Raw genomic sequence first — 16,427 nt, 5'->3', positions numbered from 1 at the left:
TTAAAGGCAATGAAACCCATTGACCAAAAACAAAATGTTATACCTACCTGCTCTGTGCAGTGGTTTTGCACAGAGTAGCCCTGATGCTGCTTTTCTTGGGTCCCTCACTGGTGCTTCTGGCTAGTGCCCCCTGAACAAGCAGCTTGCTATGGAGGCACTCAAGCAGGCTCACTCCTGAGCCACTTATCTGTGTGTCCATTCACACACAGAGCCGCGGCTCTGCTCTGCCCCCTCTCCTTATTGGCTCACTGGATGCAATTGACAGCAGTGGAGCCAGTGGCCAATGGCTCCTGCAAACTGTCTCAACCAATGAGGAGGGAGAGTCTCTGGAGAGCTGAGTCTCTCGTGCACATTGCTGGATTTGGGTTGGACTCAGGTAAGTATTGGGGGGGGCAGAATGCATGAAGATAAAAACCTTGAGCCTTTACAACCACTTTAAGGTATGTGTCAATGGGCTTTGGGCTTGCTTGTTGATATCATCTGTTTAAGATGCTTCTAAGATAATTTAGAATCTATTTATAGGTGTATTTGACCTGCAGTTGACCTGCTTCAAGTGGGTTTTGCATTCCTATTGACTGGTATAGAATTGCAAAACCGGCTTGCAGCAAATAAATCCCATTGAAAAGCATAGGCTTGTTCATACTTTGTGCAAGATTAAACACTGCATTTTACCATGCTCAAAGTGTCTATTGTGGCTGCCATTCTGGCCGGTGGTGCCTTTTGCATGTAAAGTGCACTGTTTACATTTTATTAAAATTTATTTATATGCCACATTGCAATATATCATTCATATTTATTTACCACAGCATGTATTACTCTCATGGCAGGTTGTCTAATGTTGCTGCAGAAACAATAATATTGATCTTAATACTAATAAAAGAAATTTTAAATTATTATTATTTTTTTTTTTTTTAGGGCCAGGCACTTACAACATATTTAGTGAAGGCATTGCAAGTGAAAGTCTAAAGAGAGCAAACTTGGAGTGCTCAAAAAGGGGAGCATTTGGATCTTCTGCAGTACGTGCCTTGTCCATCTCCAACAGCGATGCAGTGTGGACTCCAGGACCCAGTCACTATGTAGTAAGTTTGATTGACTGCTCACTCTGGGAAAATCCATAGATAAATATAGCAGAAAAACTTTTGAAAGAACTATAGCTTATTTATCTTGAAAGCTAAAAGAAGATATTTCTAAGAATTGAGTCAACACAGAGATCATTTCCATTACATGTCAAGGCAAACACAAGCAGTTGCAGATGCCTCATCCTTGTCTGTGCTACAAATTTTGACTTTATGGGTTTATGTCAAATTCCAAAAGTTCCAGAGCTGGGGTTTAAAAAAATACATTTAAATATGTATTAATAATTTTTTAAGTGCCATTAACTCGGGTCCCAGTCCTAATGACTTGTTGAATGAATACAGAGATACAATTGTTTGTGTCTTTTTTATTTGCATGAAGCTCACAGAAACACACAGTATCTTAACTAGAAACAAGGTCCCCTAGGTAGAAGCATCTTTTTGAGACTTAAAGTGTAATTTTTGGATTTAAAGTGTATTTACAGATAAAACATAAACATGTATTAAAGTAAGAAAATGTTTACCCCCCCCCCTTTTTTTTGTGTCTCATTGAAGAGATATAACAGGAAATGAGTAGAAATCCCCCCAAAGAGAAGTAATTGTCACCAGAATGGGTGTCCCAATTATATAAATGTATTTATTTATATATTATAAAGTTTTGGATTTCCCACCACTTTCTGTCCCAATGGCAATTATCACCAGGACCAATAGAGAGGAGAATTCTCCTCAGCATAAATAGAGATATAGCAATAAAAACCTGACAGAAATTCTAGCTGTTCCCTATTCTATTTAAATCCAAAATAAAAAAAAAAGTGCAACCTAATTGCACACAAATCTAAACTTTTATAACTGGAGTTCTGATATTTCATAATGCATACATTAAGATGTGTAAAGGAACTTTAATGGACATTGACAATCGCAAAAAAATCAAGAAAAAAAACCCCTGTATAAATTACAATATGAGAATTCATTTGGAGAGATCTGTAAGTGAATTCAACTCATTGCACAAAGGATAAACATATAATATGTATATCTTATTGTATAAAAGATGCTTTATTAAACTATGAAAACCCTGTTTTACATTATTTTGACTGTATTATCCACATGGGTCTGAAGTCTGCATACCCTAAGCTTGATTGCTGCCCAAGCGAGAACAATAATAGTTAGATAATGAGTGATATTGGCATGAGAAAGTTACGGTATTTTGTTTAGATGTGTGATCAAAACCAGGTTTAGAAGCAATACATGTATCACATTTAAGGATTCAAAGGTAATCCCCTAAGTGACTTGTCAAAACAGAGACTGCAAATGAAATTTTCATAAAAATTTGATTCCTTTTGCAGATATACCTACCTTTCTTCCTTAAAGAACTAACATGTTTCAATTACTAAAAAATGCACATAAAGAGAAATCATATTACAGGTGTGGATAGAGTCCTTATAGTAAAGCTGTATTTGAACTAAAAGAGATAGGACTGATGCAAAGAATACATTATCGTAAGTCATGTAGTTTGAATGCAGCAGAATCTGATATTTTTTTAATAAAATGGCATTGCATGTACAGCAGAAATATTAATTTTCATCCTACTGAAATCCATTTATTAAAGGATATCCAAATGTAATCGCTAAATCTCATATAAGCCTTAACCTGTTAATATAATTCCAGATGTTGTTTTTCATTCAATATAACTATGCAGCTTTCATTAAAGAACTGTTAATGATTTTGCTATTAAAGTGGAAGGAAAGGCTTTCCTTTAATTCACTTCCGTACAATCAGAAGCCACAATATTATTACATCTGTATAGTTTAAAGATTAAAAATATGCTTTTTTCTACCTTATTTTGCATAAAAAATACGCCTGTCAGGTGACCGCAAAGTCTCAGGCTTTAGTTATGCATTGCGGCTGTTGGGCATGTTCACCACTTCCATAGGACCGTCATTACCGGAAGTGACGCACTTAGCTGAGCTGACATACCTAGCTGAGCTGAAGCACATGGTGCCGATGGTTGAGCAGGATGGGGACTTTGCTGTAACTGTGAAGCTAATGATCTTGTGTGCACTGCTTATGTCATGTACAATGCTGTCCATTACATACACCATTCTGTCATTGTGCTTTACATTAGAAACAAAAGACCACTTTTTTACACTTTATTACATATTCCAGAAGACCCAACTCACTCATCCCAATGTGTTGTATATTTCATATACGCCTGACCCCTCCATCATATACTCCTGACCACCAGATCCTGTTCACTACACTGTACATTACAAACTCCTAAACCGCTCCTTTCTGTATGTTGTGTTGTACATATTCCTGACCTCTACACTGTGCATCTTGTACTGCACATTAAATATTTCTCACCACTCAACTGTGTACCTTGTACTGTAAACTGTATACTCCAAAACACCCAGTCCGTGTTTTCACTAGAGATCTGCACAATGGGAACATTTGTTTCACTTTGGATTTAGTCCTTAAGTAAATCTTTTTGTTTTGTCATATTCGTTATGTTAGAATGATTTGTTTTTGGAATTTGTTTTGTATGTTCGGATTAGTTTTGTATATTCATCGTTCCGGATTGATTAATATTTTCAGAAGTTATTTCAGAAGGTTGGCTATATTCATTTTAATGTGTTAATTTGTTATTACTTATACACTCTAAAACCAATCAGCTTCCAGGTTTTTTTTTATCAAAGCTTAACCACTTGCCCTTCAGAGGATTTACCCCCTCCCTGACCAGGCCATTTTTTACGATATGCTGTTACTTTAACTGACAATTGCGCGGTCATGCAACGCTTCACCCAAATGAAATGTAAGTCCTTTTTTCCCACAAATGGAGCTTTCTTTCGGTGGTAGTTGATCGGCTCTGCGTTTTTATTTTTTGCGCTATAAACAAAAAAAGACAATTTAATAAAATATATATTTTTGACTTTTTGCTATACAATATATCCAGTAAAAAAAATTTTAAAATCAAATTTCATCACACATTTATGCAAAAATGTACTCTGCTACATTTCTTTGCTAAAAATAAATCCCAATACATATAAATGAATTGGTTTAAATGAAAGTTATAGCGTTTACAAATGTCAGTGTATATATACTGGGATTTTTTTTTTTATTTTCCTTTATACTAGTAATGGTGGCGATCAGTGACTTATAGCGGGACTGTGGTGGGCATTCTGACACTGGGGGAACTGACTAACTGCCACTGACATCCCTATTGACACTAATACAATGATCAGTGCTAATAAAAAGCACTAACACTGTACTAATGATACTGGGCAGTAAGGGGTTAACATCTGGGGCAATCAAAGGGTTAAGTGTGTGCTGTGTGCTGTTTTACTGTGTTGTCTGTGTGTGCTTTACTATGTAAGCATGCTGCTTTGTATATAAAGCAGCATGCTGGTGCTGACAGGGGAGAGATCTGTATTGTTTGCATACAGACCTCTCCCCTGTCAGTTTTCCTCAGTAATCGCCAGGTGCTGGTGGGGAATCTCCGTCCGGGACCTGGTGATCGACAGCTTTAGCCACCAATGGCGGTGCGAGTAGGGCGTTGTGCGCACATGCCCCCTACCCGGAAATACAAAATCACACATATATATATATATATATATATATATATATATATATATATATATATATATGTGATTTTGTGCAGCCCTTCCAACCTGTAGCAGTATTTCTGCTATAGGGTGGTCGGGAAGCTGTTAACTGAACAAGCTGAAATTAGATGCTGATTGGCTATCATGAACAGCTACACCAAATTTTGCACGCTCCAGTTTTAGTAAATCAACCCCTTTGAGTCATCCATGCTAGTCCAACCCACAAATAGTAATGGAATGAGCTGACTGGAAGATATCAACTGGAGTTGCGTGCATCCAAATGGAGCAAAATTAATTTCGGATTCATTCGTTATGTTATGATTCAGAAATGCTGATGGACCCACCTCCATCCAACCCAAACACAATAAGTAGGAATCATTTTTTTTCACTTTTATACCTTACTGTATTGATTTCAGAATGTTTCAATTTCATATGTAGTGCATTTTTTAGAATGAAAAATGTTAATGCAAAAAGAATCACTTGGTTATCCAAGAGTCAAAGACTACCTGTCACGGAGTGCCCGTGCCTTCCCCACCCCCCTTTGCCTGCTGTCCCCCTGCCGTATGCCTCCACCCCTCCCTCCCCCCTTGCAGATCCCTCCGTCCTGCCAGGGCTGTGCAGGATGGGAGGAAACGCCCCCTGTGGTGCGGTTAGCACCTCTCCTCTGGAAAAGCTGCTGGAGACAAAGGCCACACTCCTGGAGTGAGGGGGGCGTGCCTCGTTGCCCCGGCAATGCTGTGCTGGGCCGGCCGTTGCCGAGGCAACCTGGAAGCGTCCCGCACGGCTTTAAAAGGCCGGTGCGGGACCAGGCCGGTCTCTTTGTCCCTGTGCACGCTGCTGGAATCACCTCCTTGGAAGCTGCTGATTACCCCAGGTTGGGAGCCTCCTCAGCCATCCCCGATGCCAGCTCTGCCTGAGACCCCAGCCAAGGGGGAGGCGGCATGCCAGCTCTGCCTGAGACCCCAGCCACGGGGTAGACTGCACACAAGCTCTGCCTGAGACCCCAGCCAAGGGGGAGGCCGCATGCCAGCTCTGCCTGAGACCCCAGCCAAGGGGGAGACTGCAAACAACCTCTGCCTGAGACCCCAGCCAAGGGGGAGACCGCACGCCAGCTCTGCCCGAGGTCCCAGCCAAAGGGGAGTCTGCATGCCAGCTCTGCCTGAGACCTCAGCCAAAGGGGAGACTGCATGCCACCTCTGCCTGAGACCCCAGCCAAAGGGGAGACCGCACGCCATCTCTGCCTGAGACCCCAGCCTAGGGGGAGACCACATGCCAGCTCTGCTCGAGACCCCATCCAAGGAGGAGACCGCACCCTGTCGGATCCGTGAGTGTATGCTTCCCCTGTTTTGCCTGAACTGTCCCTAGTGTGCGCACAGACCACCCGTGTCATGAACTGTCCCTAGTGTGCGATCAAACCACCCGTGTCCTAAACTGTCTCTATGGTGTGCACAGACCACCCGTGTCATGAACTGTCTCTAGTGTGCGCACAAACCACCCATGTCCTGAACTGTCCCTATGGTGCGCTCAGACCACTCGTGTCAAGGACTGTCCCTATTGTGCGCCCAAACCACCCGTGTCCTGAACTGTCCCTATGGTGCACTCCGACCACCCGTGTCATGAACTGTCCCTATTGCACGCTCAGACCACCCGTGTCCTGAATTGTCCCTAGTATGCTGTGTCGAGGCCAGACTCCCCAGCCAAAGTCCAGTTGGGTCCCTGTGAGCTCGTTGTCCCTAGTATGCTGTGTTGAGGCCAGACTCAACAGCCAAAGTCCTGTTGGGTTCCCGTGAGCATGTTGTCCCTAGTACGCAGTGTGGGAGCTGCATTGAAGCCAGGCTTCACATCCAAAGTCCCTTGGGTCCCCGTGAGCCTGTTGTCCCTAGTATGCTGTGTGGGAGCTGTGTTGAGGCCAGACTCCCCAGCCAAAGTCCCGTTGGGTCCCCGTGAGCCTGTTGTCCCTAGTATGCTGTTTGGGAGCTGCGTTGAGGCCAGACTCCACAGCCAAAGTCCCGTTGGGTCCCCGTGAGGCCTGTTGTCCCTAGTATGATGTGTGGGAGCTGTGTTGAGGCTAGACTCCACAGCCAAAGTCCCGTTGGGTCCCCGTGAGCCCGTTGTCCCTAGTATGCTGTGTGGAAGCTGTGTTGAGGCTAGACTCCACAGCCAAAGTCCCGTTGAGTTCCCGTGAGCCTGTTGTCCCTAGTATGCTGTATGGGAGCTGTGTTGAGGCCAGACTCCCCAGCCAAAGTCCCATTGGGTCCCCGTGAGCCCATTGTCCCTAGTATGCTGTGTGGGAGCTGCGTTTAGGCCAGACTCCACAGCCAAAGTCCCGTTGGGTTCCCGTGAGCCCGTTGTCCCTAGTATGCTGTGTGGGAGCTGTGTTGAGGCCAGACTCCCCAGCCAAAGTTCCGTTTGATCCCCGTGAGCCTGTTGTCCCTAGTATGCTGTGTTGAGGTCAGACTCCACAGCCAAAGGCCCATTGGGTCCCCGTGAGCCTGTTGTCCCTAGTACGTGGTGTGGGAGCTGTGTTGAAGCCAGACTCCACAGCCAAGGTCCTGTTGAGTCCCCGTGAGCCCGCTTACCGTGGGTGTCCCTACAAGCCGCATGTCGCAGAGTGCCATGAACTGTCCTGATTGAGTGTCTTTCAGAGTTCAATAAAGCTTTGTGTGTTCCCCATATTCTTTGTGTGTTCTGTCCTGCCTACGCTTCCGTTACACTACCAAGCTGTTGTCATCCGAATAAAAAAAGGATCTGAATCAATTCAGATAATTCGTTATGTTGGTATGTTATTTCAGATGCTTCAAACATTAAAAAATTACATACTCCTGACCACCCAACTTTGTATGCTGTGCTTTACATTGCATACTCCTGACAACCACTGTCTATACACTACATACTCCAGAACATCTTTCTTTGCATGATGTGCTGTATTGTACATTAAAAAGATGAGGGACCTACTCATGAAAGTTTTCCCTAGAGGCTACCATGTCTTAAGGTGACCTTTCCCCTTGGGGTGCTACTGCCATATGTAAGCCAAGCTAACTGTAAAAGAAAAACATCAGACTTACAACCAAACATACTCTGCGAGTTTATGCCATCACTGAAGCTGTCCATGTAAATTGTACTGTTCTTGGACACCACATACAGCTGTAAGGCATGCCTCACGCATGCAATTTAAAAGATTTGTGTATTTCCAATGTCTCCCCTCTGTATGCTATTTTTCTAACTTTTTTGACAATCGTTTCTTATTAGTCATAAAATGTCATAAAATGTCCAGAATTTAGCAACAAGATTTACCTCCAATAGACCTCAATGGGTTCTCTAAATTTCAAACAGGTTTTGCCGAACCCTTGGCAAATAGAACTCAAGCAGATCCCCTCATCCCTACTCAGGTACTCTGTACTTTTAGAAAAGATTAGTTTACTGATATTTTTTTACATTTTAATAATGCGTTTCCCAGTTCTTTTTAGCGTTAGTAGAGTCTTGTATTGTGTTAATCATCAATCTTTTAGGTCCAGATTTATACATTTGTATTATATAAAACACACACATTTACACATGGAATAAGTAATACGTGGGTAGAACCATCCAAATTATTTTTTTTTCTACATTTCTGCCAAATGTGGAGAATGTGGAAGATCTGCTATTTTCAACACAGATACAAAAAGTTCTCAATTGTTTGCTAGTGGTCATTGATGGAAGATAAGGATGGTTTCTAGGAAGGCTTGGGAAGTAATGCAATTATCAATGTAACCAGTTGTAGCCTATCTGCTCTAGTACAATGGAGTACAATGTTGCCTTTCTGAATAAGGAATAACCCTTTGTTTACTAAATTGGCAATGCTAGCGATGACAAGCAAATACTTACTTCTTTTAAAAATGCACTTTAGTGCATTCCAATATTTTAAGCAAAGTTTTCCTTTTGACATACCTTACCCCAACCTAAGTGGCAATGTCTGCATCTTTTTTTATTACACTTTTTCATGCATTTTCTTTTTGTTATCATAGGTGAAAGACCGAAATGAAGAACCATACAAGCATCACACGTCTTCTGTATTTTCATCTGGAACAGAAAGACTTAGCATTCAAATGGGTCCAATGGTAGGCCTAATTCCTAAATGATAACTATTCTCTTTATGTAGTACTTCTTGCATATAATATGTATTTGTAAAAGCCTGCTAATAATAGTTAAAAATACTTTGGAATATATTTACTAAAACAGGTGCACTCAGAATCATGTGCAGCTGTGCATGGTAGCCAATCAGCTTCTAACTTCAGTTTGTTCTGTTAAAGGGTAAATTCACCTTTGGAGCATGATACACCTGTTTTTAGGGTGTAACATGTAACATGTTCCCTTAACCGCAGCAGCGTCCACTGCACCCCCCCTCCCTTTGACAGATATCATGGGGGAACTCCGCCCGCACAGCCATGTCACTCATTCACAGAGTTCTGTGAATGAGTGCCTACAAGTCCCAGCAGCCTTAGCAGCTGTGGGTTTGTAGTTTTCAATAAACTACCATGGTGCTGTGGAGCGCCGTGGTAGTTCATTCAAGCTTCCTGTCAGAATATCTGCTTGACCGTACATCCCATATGGCTAGCAGATATTCTGCCAGGTCTGCAGGAGACCTGCATGGCATCAGCGATCTACTGATTGCTGGTGCAGTGCATTCCAAGCTCCTGTAGACAAACATAATAAATGCACATTTTTTACCTGCAAAAAATGTGCATTTATTATTTTTGTCCAAAAGGTGAACTTATCCTTTAAGCTTTGGCAATCAATTAAATCTGGAAGCTGATTGGTTTCTATACATAGTTGCACCAGATTTTGCACTCTCCAGTTTTAGTAAATAAACCCCACTGTGCCTAAACACTCATATGATATATCATGCCCTCTTAAAATTGTGTAAAGTCCACAGCAGAAATCCATAAATGCAAGGTGCAGGTGCAAGTACAGTATGTGCTGCTAGCAATACCTGAAGCAGATAATGAATACCACACTCACAACATGCTTCTGCTCAGATGTTCTATTTGAAAGAGAAAGCAAAGGAAAAATACTTCGAATCCAGTCCTGCCTTTCTACAGTTGATCTGTTCCTTTTCACTGACTTACTGGAGTACATTTACTAATGACAAAGGGACTTGCTCTATAGCTTAGTAAATGCGTTACTGGCTTCCAACAGCCAACCATGTGTAAGCAAATGATTGGGTGGGTATTCTTTGAAAAGTGAAGCTTTACCTCATCTACTAATCTCAGGAGCAACTGCACTTGCAGAGTACATAATCCCTTTGTCAGTAGTAAATCAACCCCACCGTGTCTTTTTCCACACTGTGTCTGTGTGTGGAGGTGGCCATCTTGGTACCGGCAGGGCTTGCTTCCCCATGATAGAGCTACTCTCCTGATGGATGGTGGGTGAACAAGCAAGAAGAGGGAAGTACATATCAAAAGAATACATTTTGTGTAAACAAGCAGAGCATTGAACTGCAGATGCTACAGTATAGCTTTTTGAGGACCCCTTCAGAGAACAGTGAGCAGTACAGTAGCAACATCAGAACATCTCAGGAAATAATGGGATGGGGTAATGGAACACCATTTGCTAATACAATGGTACCTCATGGACAATCACAGTCTACCTCCAACTCAAGCTGCAGATCTCAAGACCAGAATCTTATATCTCATCTGCTCAGCTCTCGGTGTAAAGGTACACCCTAATTTTTGTAGGCAAGGGACTATCTGCTCATCTAGCTGGTTTACTTCCTCACATTGTGGATGCTTAGGGTTCCTCTTGTTGTTCTACTCTTGAGCCTTGAATCATACACTTCAATTTAGCTGCCATTTCTGGTATTAATGCATCCCACTGTGCTTTATCCTAGGTGTGTTTGGGTTTCCCACACTTTGGAATCTCTGATTCCTCTGATAGCACCTTACACTTGGGAATCAATCAGAGATGATTATACTCTGGTTGCTGCTTGACTTTTTTTCTCAACTCTGTCCCTCTCCTAAGGGATCTCATGGCCCATAAAATTAACAGAGATCAGTTCCTACTACTGCTTTATCTTGTAGGTATCTGATTCTTCAGTGCCAAATGTTCTGAATGCTACCCACAACACTGACCTATACAGTATGACCTCTCTTTTTCTGTCCTTACCATTGTGGAGTGCAAAAGGGACCTTTATTAAGAGAGTCAGTGTTATAGTGGCTTGCACTTCATGCTAAAGATGGCCGTAGATGGGTGATTTTTTTTCACTCAGCTAGTAGGTAAACAAACAAATAAAACCTAATAGCTTCTTCCATCCATGCAAATGAGGTGAATAGAGGAATCCTCCCGCTGAGACATTGTATTCTGACAGCCGGACCCACCGTTGTCAGAATACACTGATCAACAGCTGTTGCTGATTGGTTGCAGCCTCATATCGATAAAAGTTTTACAGCATGTCTCTTCAACAGAAGTCGACCAAACGAGCATAGACTTCCAAACACTGATCAGATTTTTCAGTGGTCTATGGCCAGCTTAAGCCAAGGGTTCTATTGCCTACATGCATTGTGGTTCTTTGTCCCTTACCTTTCAGCAATTTATGGGATTGTTGAGGAAATCCATTTACCATGGTCCTTTTTACTGTACTATCCCTCAATCCTTTTTCAGTTTCTGCCTCTGAATTAGAGGATCTTGATTAAGGATAGTCACCAAGCAGTCCGGCTGACTATTTGCCAATTTCTGTGCAGGGTGTGATGTATCCCCCATCTCAAGAGGTTTCTCTTACTGCCTACTGCCTATATCTGGTCTTTACAGAAAAGACAGTTTCCCAAGTCTGAATCTCATGTAGTGGTTGCTATATCATTACCTTTGCAAAAAATTGAGAACTCCCTGTCACACACCTTGGTTGGAGGCTGAAGTGACAAGAGGGCTTCCCTTATTTCTTTTGGGCTGAGCCCTCCTGAATATGGAATCAGAGTTGCAAGGCACAAAATAGCACGGATGCCAATGTAAAAGGTAGCAGGGAGAAATGGTATTCGGACTGGAGCCAGCAGTGTGGGAGACACACCAGGAGGAAACTGTGGTCAACAGCCAGTGGACCCATAGTGGTGCAGGGTGCACCCATAAGATGGAGCTTGGATGCAGTGGTATGAAGACTATGCAGGAGTCCCATCAGAGGCAGGTGGCCATAAGGATCAGGGACATGTTAAGGAGGCAAGCTGACATCAACATGCGCAAACAGCAGGAACAAAGTCAGTGGCCAGGCCAGAGCCATACACTGAGGAGCAACAAAAAGTGTGGTCAAGCAACAAGCCAAGGTCAGGATCAGGAGAACAGTAGAGCGTTGTCAAGATAAGCTGAGGTCAGAAGAGTTTGGTCTAGGAGCAAGCCTTTTCAGCAACAGGTATTCAGGAAACAGGAACGCAGAAACACAAGTCGCAAGGTAGCTGAAGAGTGATTTCCAGTTAATAGTCCTTCCCTTAAATAGGGCACTTGGTGCCATTCCTGAGATTGGGTGTATGCAGGCATGTATGCCGACACATACGCAAACTGTGTACATGCATAGCTGTGTCAGCTTGCGAGTCAGTTACTGGCAGGATTCTCCTGTCTGTGTGCTCAACATGCAAACCACGTTAAGCACCCTGACACTCCCCCTGTATCTGACTGGGTGGCCTGTTCTCTACATTAGACAGGGTTTGGTGTGTTACTTGTGTTTCACTGTGCTTTCTTCCTGGAGTCAAGGCATTGGTTTGTGGATTCCTGCATCTGCTGTTTCCTACTGTGAAGAGTGGGAGTTCTGTAAGTGAGTGTGCCTCCTTTCTTCCTTGTAAGGAAATGTCCATTGCTAGGTTTCCTGGAGGGTCAATAATCAGAACACTTACCCTGGTGCTGAATTCTCCTAAGTGTCATAGTATAAGACCAGAGGCCCTCATGGGACTTGTTTATTAGATAGATCCTCTTCTGTGACTAAACTGTGGTCTTCTGTGGAAGTCTCCTTACATTCCTTTCTTGCTCCTATTTTTTTTATTAAGCTAATATTCCTAGTTTTAGTACTAGTACCCCTAGTTCCTTATTATGGAACTCCCTCTCCCTTAAATAAAGGGTTTAGGATGTTCAGTGTAATCCTGATAGCTCTTTTTATGGACATGTCTTGTCTGTCCAAGCTTCCTTTCCCTGAAGTCAAATGTTAGGTTGATAGGCTTAGGCATTTATCCTAGTTCCTTTTGTTGACCACCCTTGTTTTTAGTCCAGGTTTTCATTTCCTGTTTGGGTAGTTTGTTATTCTATCAGTTTTCTTTATGGTGCATTATTTGTTGTCCTTTATATTGCTAATTTAGGCCCATCACTCATCAGGTAGCACTTTCCCTTTTACTGGCGATTACCTGTCCTGGTTTGGAGCACTAGATTGATAATTGATGCCAGCCCCCTGGGTTGTGCTAATTTCTGTATCTGATTGACCTTGATTCATCTTTCCTTCATTCCTGTGTTGATTGCTTTAGATAATCTTTGTTATATGATTTACAAATCTGTTCAGTCACTCTGGTTATTACCCACCCTTCAGTTGTACTACTTTTATTTTTATACTTTTGTCCATTGAGACACAGGCCTGTGTCATTGGCCTTATTTTGGGTAGTAGGTTATACAGGGGCTGGCATAATAGCTTTTTGTTTGCCAGTGTCCCAACCTCCCGTAGATAGTAATACATCTAAAATGTCTAATAATTACTATATTTCTGTGTCCCTCAATGGACAAAATTACAAAAATCTTATTATTTCCTGCTGCCAGTGTCTCTGTTGGAGCGACTTCCCATCAATTCCCTCTCTTGTGACAGGGGGACAGGAAACAAAAAGAAATCACTGCAACAGGGATACAGACTGCAGTAGAAATCAAACCAAGGTTTGTACCCTTTTACAGTCCATTGAGAACTTCAAGTAAAAGTTTTTCCTGGGGTTGAACTTTAAAGAAAAAAGCTTTATTATTTAAGATTAAACAAAATGGCATTTACTTCTTTTTTCCATTGTAACTAAAGAAACCACAATGTACATCCAAGCAAAAACCATTACTCTGAAAAAGTAATAAAATAAATATTGCTGAAATTATCTCTGGCGCAGCCATATGCAACAATTGATAACAGTTCTTTAAATTGGCCTGGAGCTACACATAGCTTTACAAGTTAATCCTATTTTAGGATTTCTCAGGAAAATCAGAAAGGACATTTTAGTTCTACTTCTGTAAACTCATTTTAATTGTGTTATTTTTCCTGAAAGAACAATTATTCTACTTAAATAATGCTGGGCCTGATAGACTGTTTTGGTTGTTATGTTATATTTCTCTTTCTACATAAAAGTTTAATCACTGCATTAGCTGTACGTCTGGGAGGGGAAGCCCTTGCCCTAGGTAATTCACATGCACTAGGGGTTTTGTTTTTTTCTGTTTGTTTTAGGACAGATGAACTTGGATGGGGAATGGGGGTGCATGGGATACCCCGAACTGAAAAAACACTGTAGCACTATATACAAGCAATTGAAGACCTGCTAAGTCTCTGGCTGCTCTAATCCAAACTGCAAACTGTTTCTGCACAGCTGTGGGAGTAGTAGTGCAGACAATAAAGAATAACAGTTCTAAATGTTAAAGACACAGCACGTGGCTGTATTGCAAGGCACCTGCTGCTCTAGTCCCAAGGTTAGATAAATAGCATGCTTCTGGCTGTCTTGCACTGCACTTGACCTACACTTGGTCCCAGACATGTTAAGTATTGCACTTCACTGTCCTCTTCTCCCCTTAGGGTGTGAAGGCTGGTCTGTACTCCCTTTTAATAAGCTCACAGGATCTAGAGTGGCTGCTGGCTAGGAATCTGTAGCTAAGCCTAACTGAGACCTAAGCAGGGTGAGGTCCTGGAGCTCTCTTCCTCCTCTCCTCCTCTATGCCCCAGGGGCAGAGCTCCCAGCACAGGAGGTCCTTCCAGACAAAAGGACTCTGGACTCTGCCAGGCTTCAGAATATTTACAAGCCGCTTCCCCACCTTCTAGGCCTGCCTTCCCAGGAATTGGTGGAAGATCCATGAATATTCCGGCTGCAGTCTCTGTCCCTCTGCCCACTATGTTATGGAAACTTCCAATAAATTCCAGAGGATAGGGGGAGGTACCAGGGCCACAGCCTTTGAAGCACTGGCCAGTCTCCTAAACACAATTAACACATGCTCCTCTGCCTACAGAAGAGCCAAAATACATTTAACTACACTAGCAACTGTATGGAATTTTTATAAAAAGAGAATTTAAACTTTAAGTAGATACAATACTTTGGCCAAAAATGGCAGTACAAGACATAAAGAATCAACCCTCAGACACTGGTTGTTTTGATTGTAGTTTCAAGTGGAACCAAACTCAAATTATTTTTTTCTCGTAGTTTGGGAGAGAATGAGAAATTATAACACATGTGATAACCCTGCCTCTGATCTTATTATGATAGCCATAGGTTTTATGAGCTGAATTTAATGTTTTACATCTATGGAGTGTTGTTTTACATGAGGGGCATTCAAGTCAAACCAGGACTTTTGAGTTCATATACTAAAAGAACAATTTTAAAGGAGTGGAAACTGCATTTATTTTTTTTTTACATACTCCCCTGCTACATTTATACACTTATCACAGCATTTAACCAATGCCTGGAAAGCTTCAGCATAGAAAGATTTGTCAGAATGCCTGAACCATTCTAGGACAGCCTGTTTCAATTCGTCTATGATTAGGTTCAACATTCCCATAGAAAGATTTGTCTCTTGTGCAATTTTACGACAGGTTATGTGTTGATGATTCAGGATCAGGTGTTCAATGTGCTGAATATTCACAGGAATGACTACTGTGGGTTGGGAACCACCATGGCCGGGATCGTCACTGACGAATGTATGGCCATTTTTTAAACATTTACACCATTCAAATGTCTTACTGCAACTGAGCATCTCATCACCATTCCCACAGAAAGCTTTGTCTCTTGTGCAATTTCACGTCAGGTTATGCATCAATTATCCAGGATCAGGCTTCCATGTGCTGAATGTTCACAGGAATGACTGCTGTGGGCTTGGAACCAACACGGCCTGGATCATCAGTGACGGATGTATGTATGTATGCTCATCTTTGAAATGTTTACACTATTCAAATGTCTTACTCCAGTTGAGCATCTCATCCCATACTTCGTCTTTGTACACAAGAAACTTCATCACCACATGCTGTTCCATGCACACACTAACATTGTTGTCTGTCATCTTGATTAACAGTCTCTGGACTGGCCTGCAACATGTGTGCCGCCTATCAGTAATAGGACACACTTGCCACTTACTAATGCATACTTCCAGGCTAGCATCCCTTTTTATACCTGTAAAATGAAAAGTCCCAGTTTGACTTGAACGTCCCTCATGTGTATGTATATGTATATATATATATATATATATATATATATATATATATGTATATTACTGCAAATAATCAATTAGGGAGTCAGTGACAATGCTAGTTTCTTCTATAGTAAAAATGAAGAATGCACTGAGAAAAAAATCAGGATGTTCATCTCACAACAGAGCTAATGTTACATTGAGGTTGGGGTGAAGATCTTCCTTCTGGGAACAACAATTTGCCTAAAACTTAAAGAGCAAACTGTGTTGGCTGGAGTCTTACTTAAAAGTAACATACTGTAGGTAGCCTTTTAAAATACATTTATAATACTTACCAGTACGGACTCCATTGTAGCCGATCTTTGTTATTTTGCAGAGCTACATCCGCTGCTGGATTCTTCAG

At 41.9% G+C, this 16,427-nt stretch overlaps 1 protein-coding gene across 1 annotated transcript in view; it reads left to right on the top strand.

Moving 5' to 3' along the window:
- Positions 1 to 16,427, top strand: part of STPG2 (sperm tail PG-rich repeat containing 2) — a 781,346-nt gene that overhangs the window by 223,445 nt on the left and 541,474 nt on the right. Inside the window, exons 10-11 of the mRNA XM_089691642.1 lie at positions 916 to 1,079; positions 8,677 to 8,769. Of these exons, the coding sequence (XP_089547768.1) occupies positions 916 to 1,079; positions 8,677 to 8,769 (257 nt within the window). The remainder of the gene's footprint in view (positions 1 to 915; positions 1,080 to 8,676; positions 8,770 to 16,427) is intronic.

This window comes from Staurois parvus, unplaced genomic scaffold, assembly GCF_062004578.1.
Source record: "Staurois parvus isolate SC_StPar_1 unplaced genomic scaffold, SC_StPar_1.0 ptg000566l, whole genome shotgun sequence".
Lineage (NCBI taxonomy): Eukaryota > Metazoa > Chordata > Amphibia > Anura > Ranidae > Staurois > Staurois parvus.
Note: the sequence above shows the minus strand (reverse complement) of the source record. Positions and strands in the feature narration are given on the sequence as shown.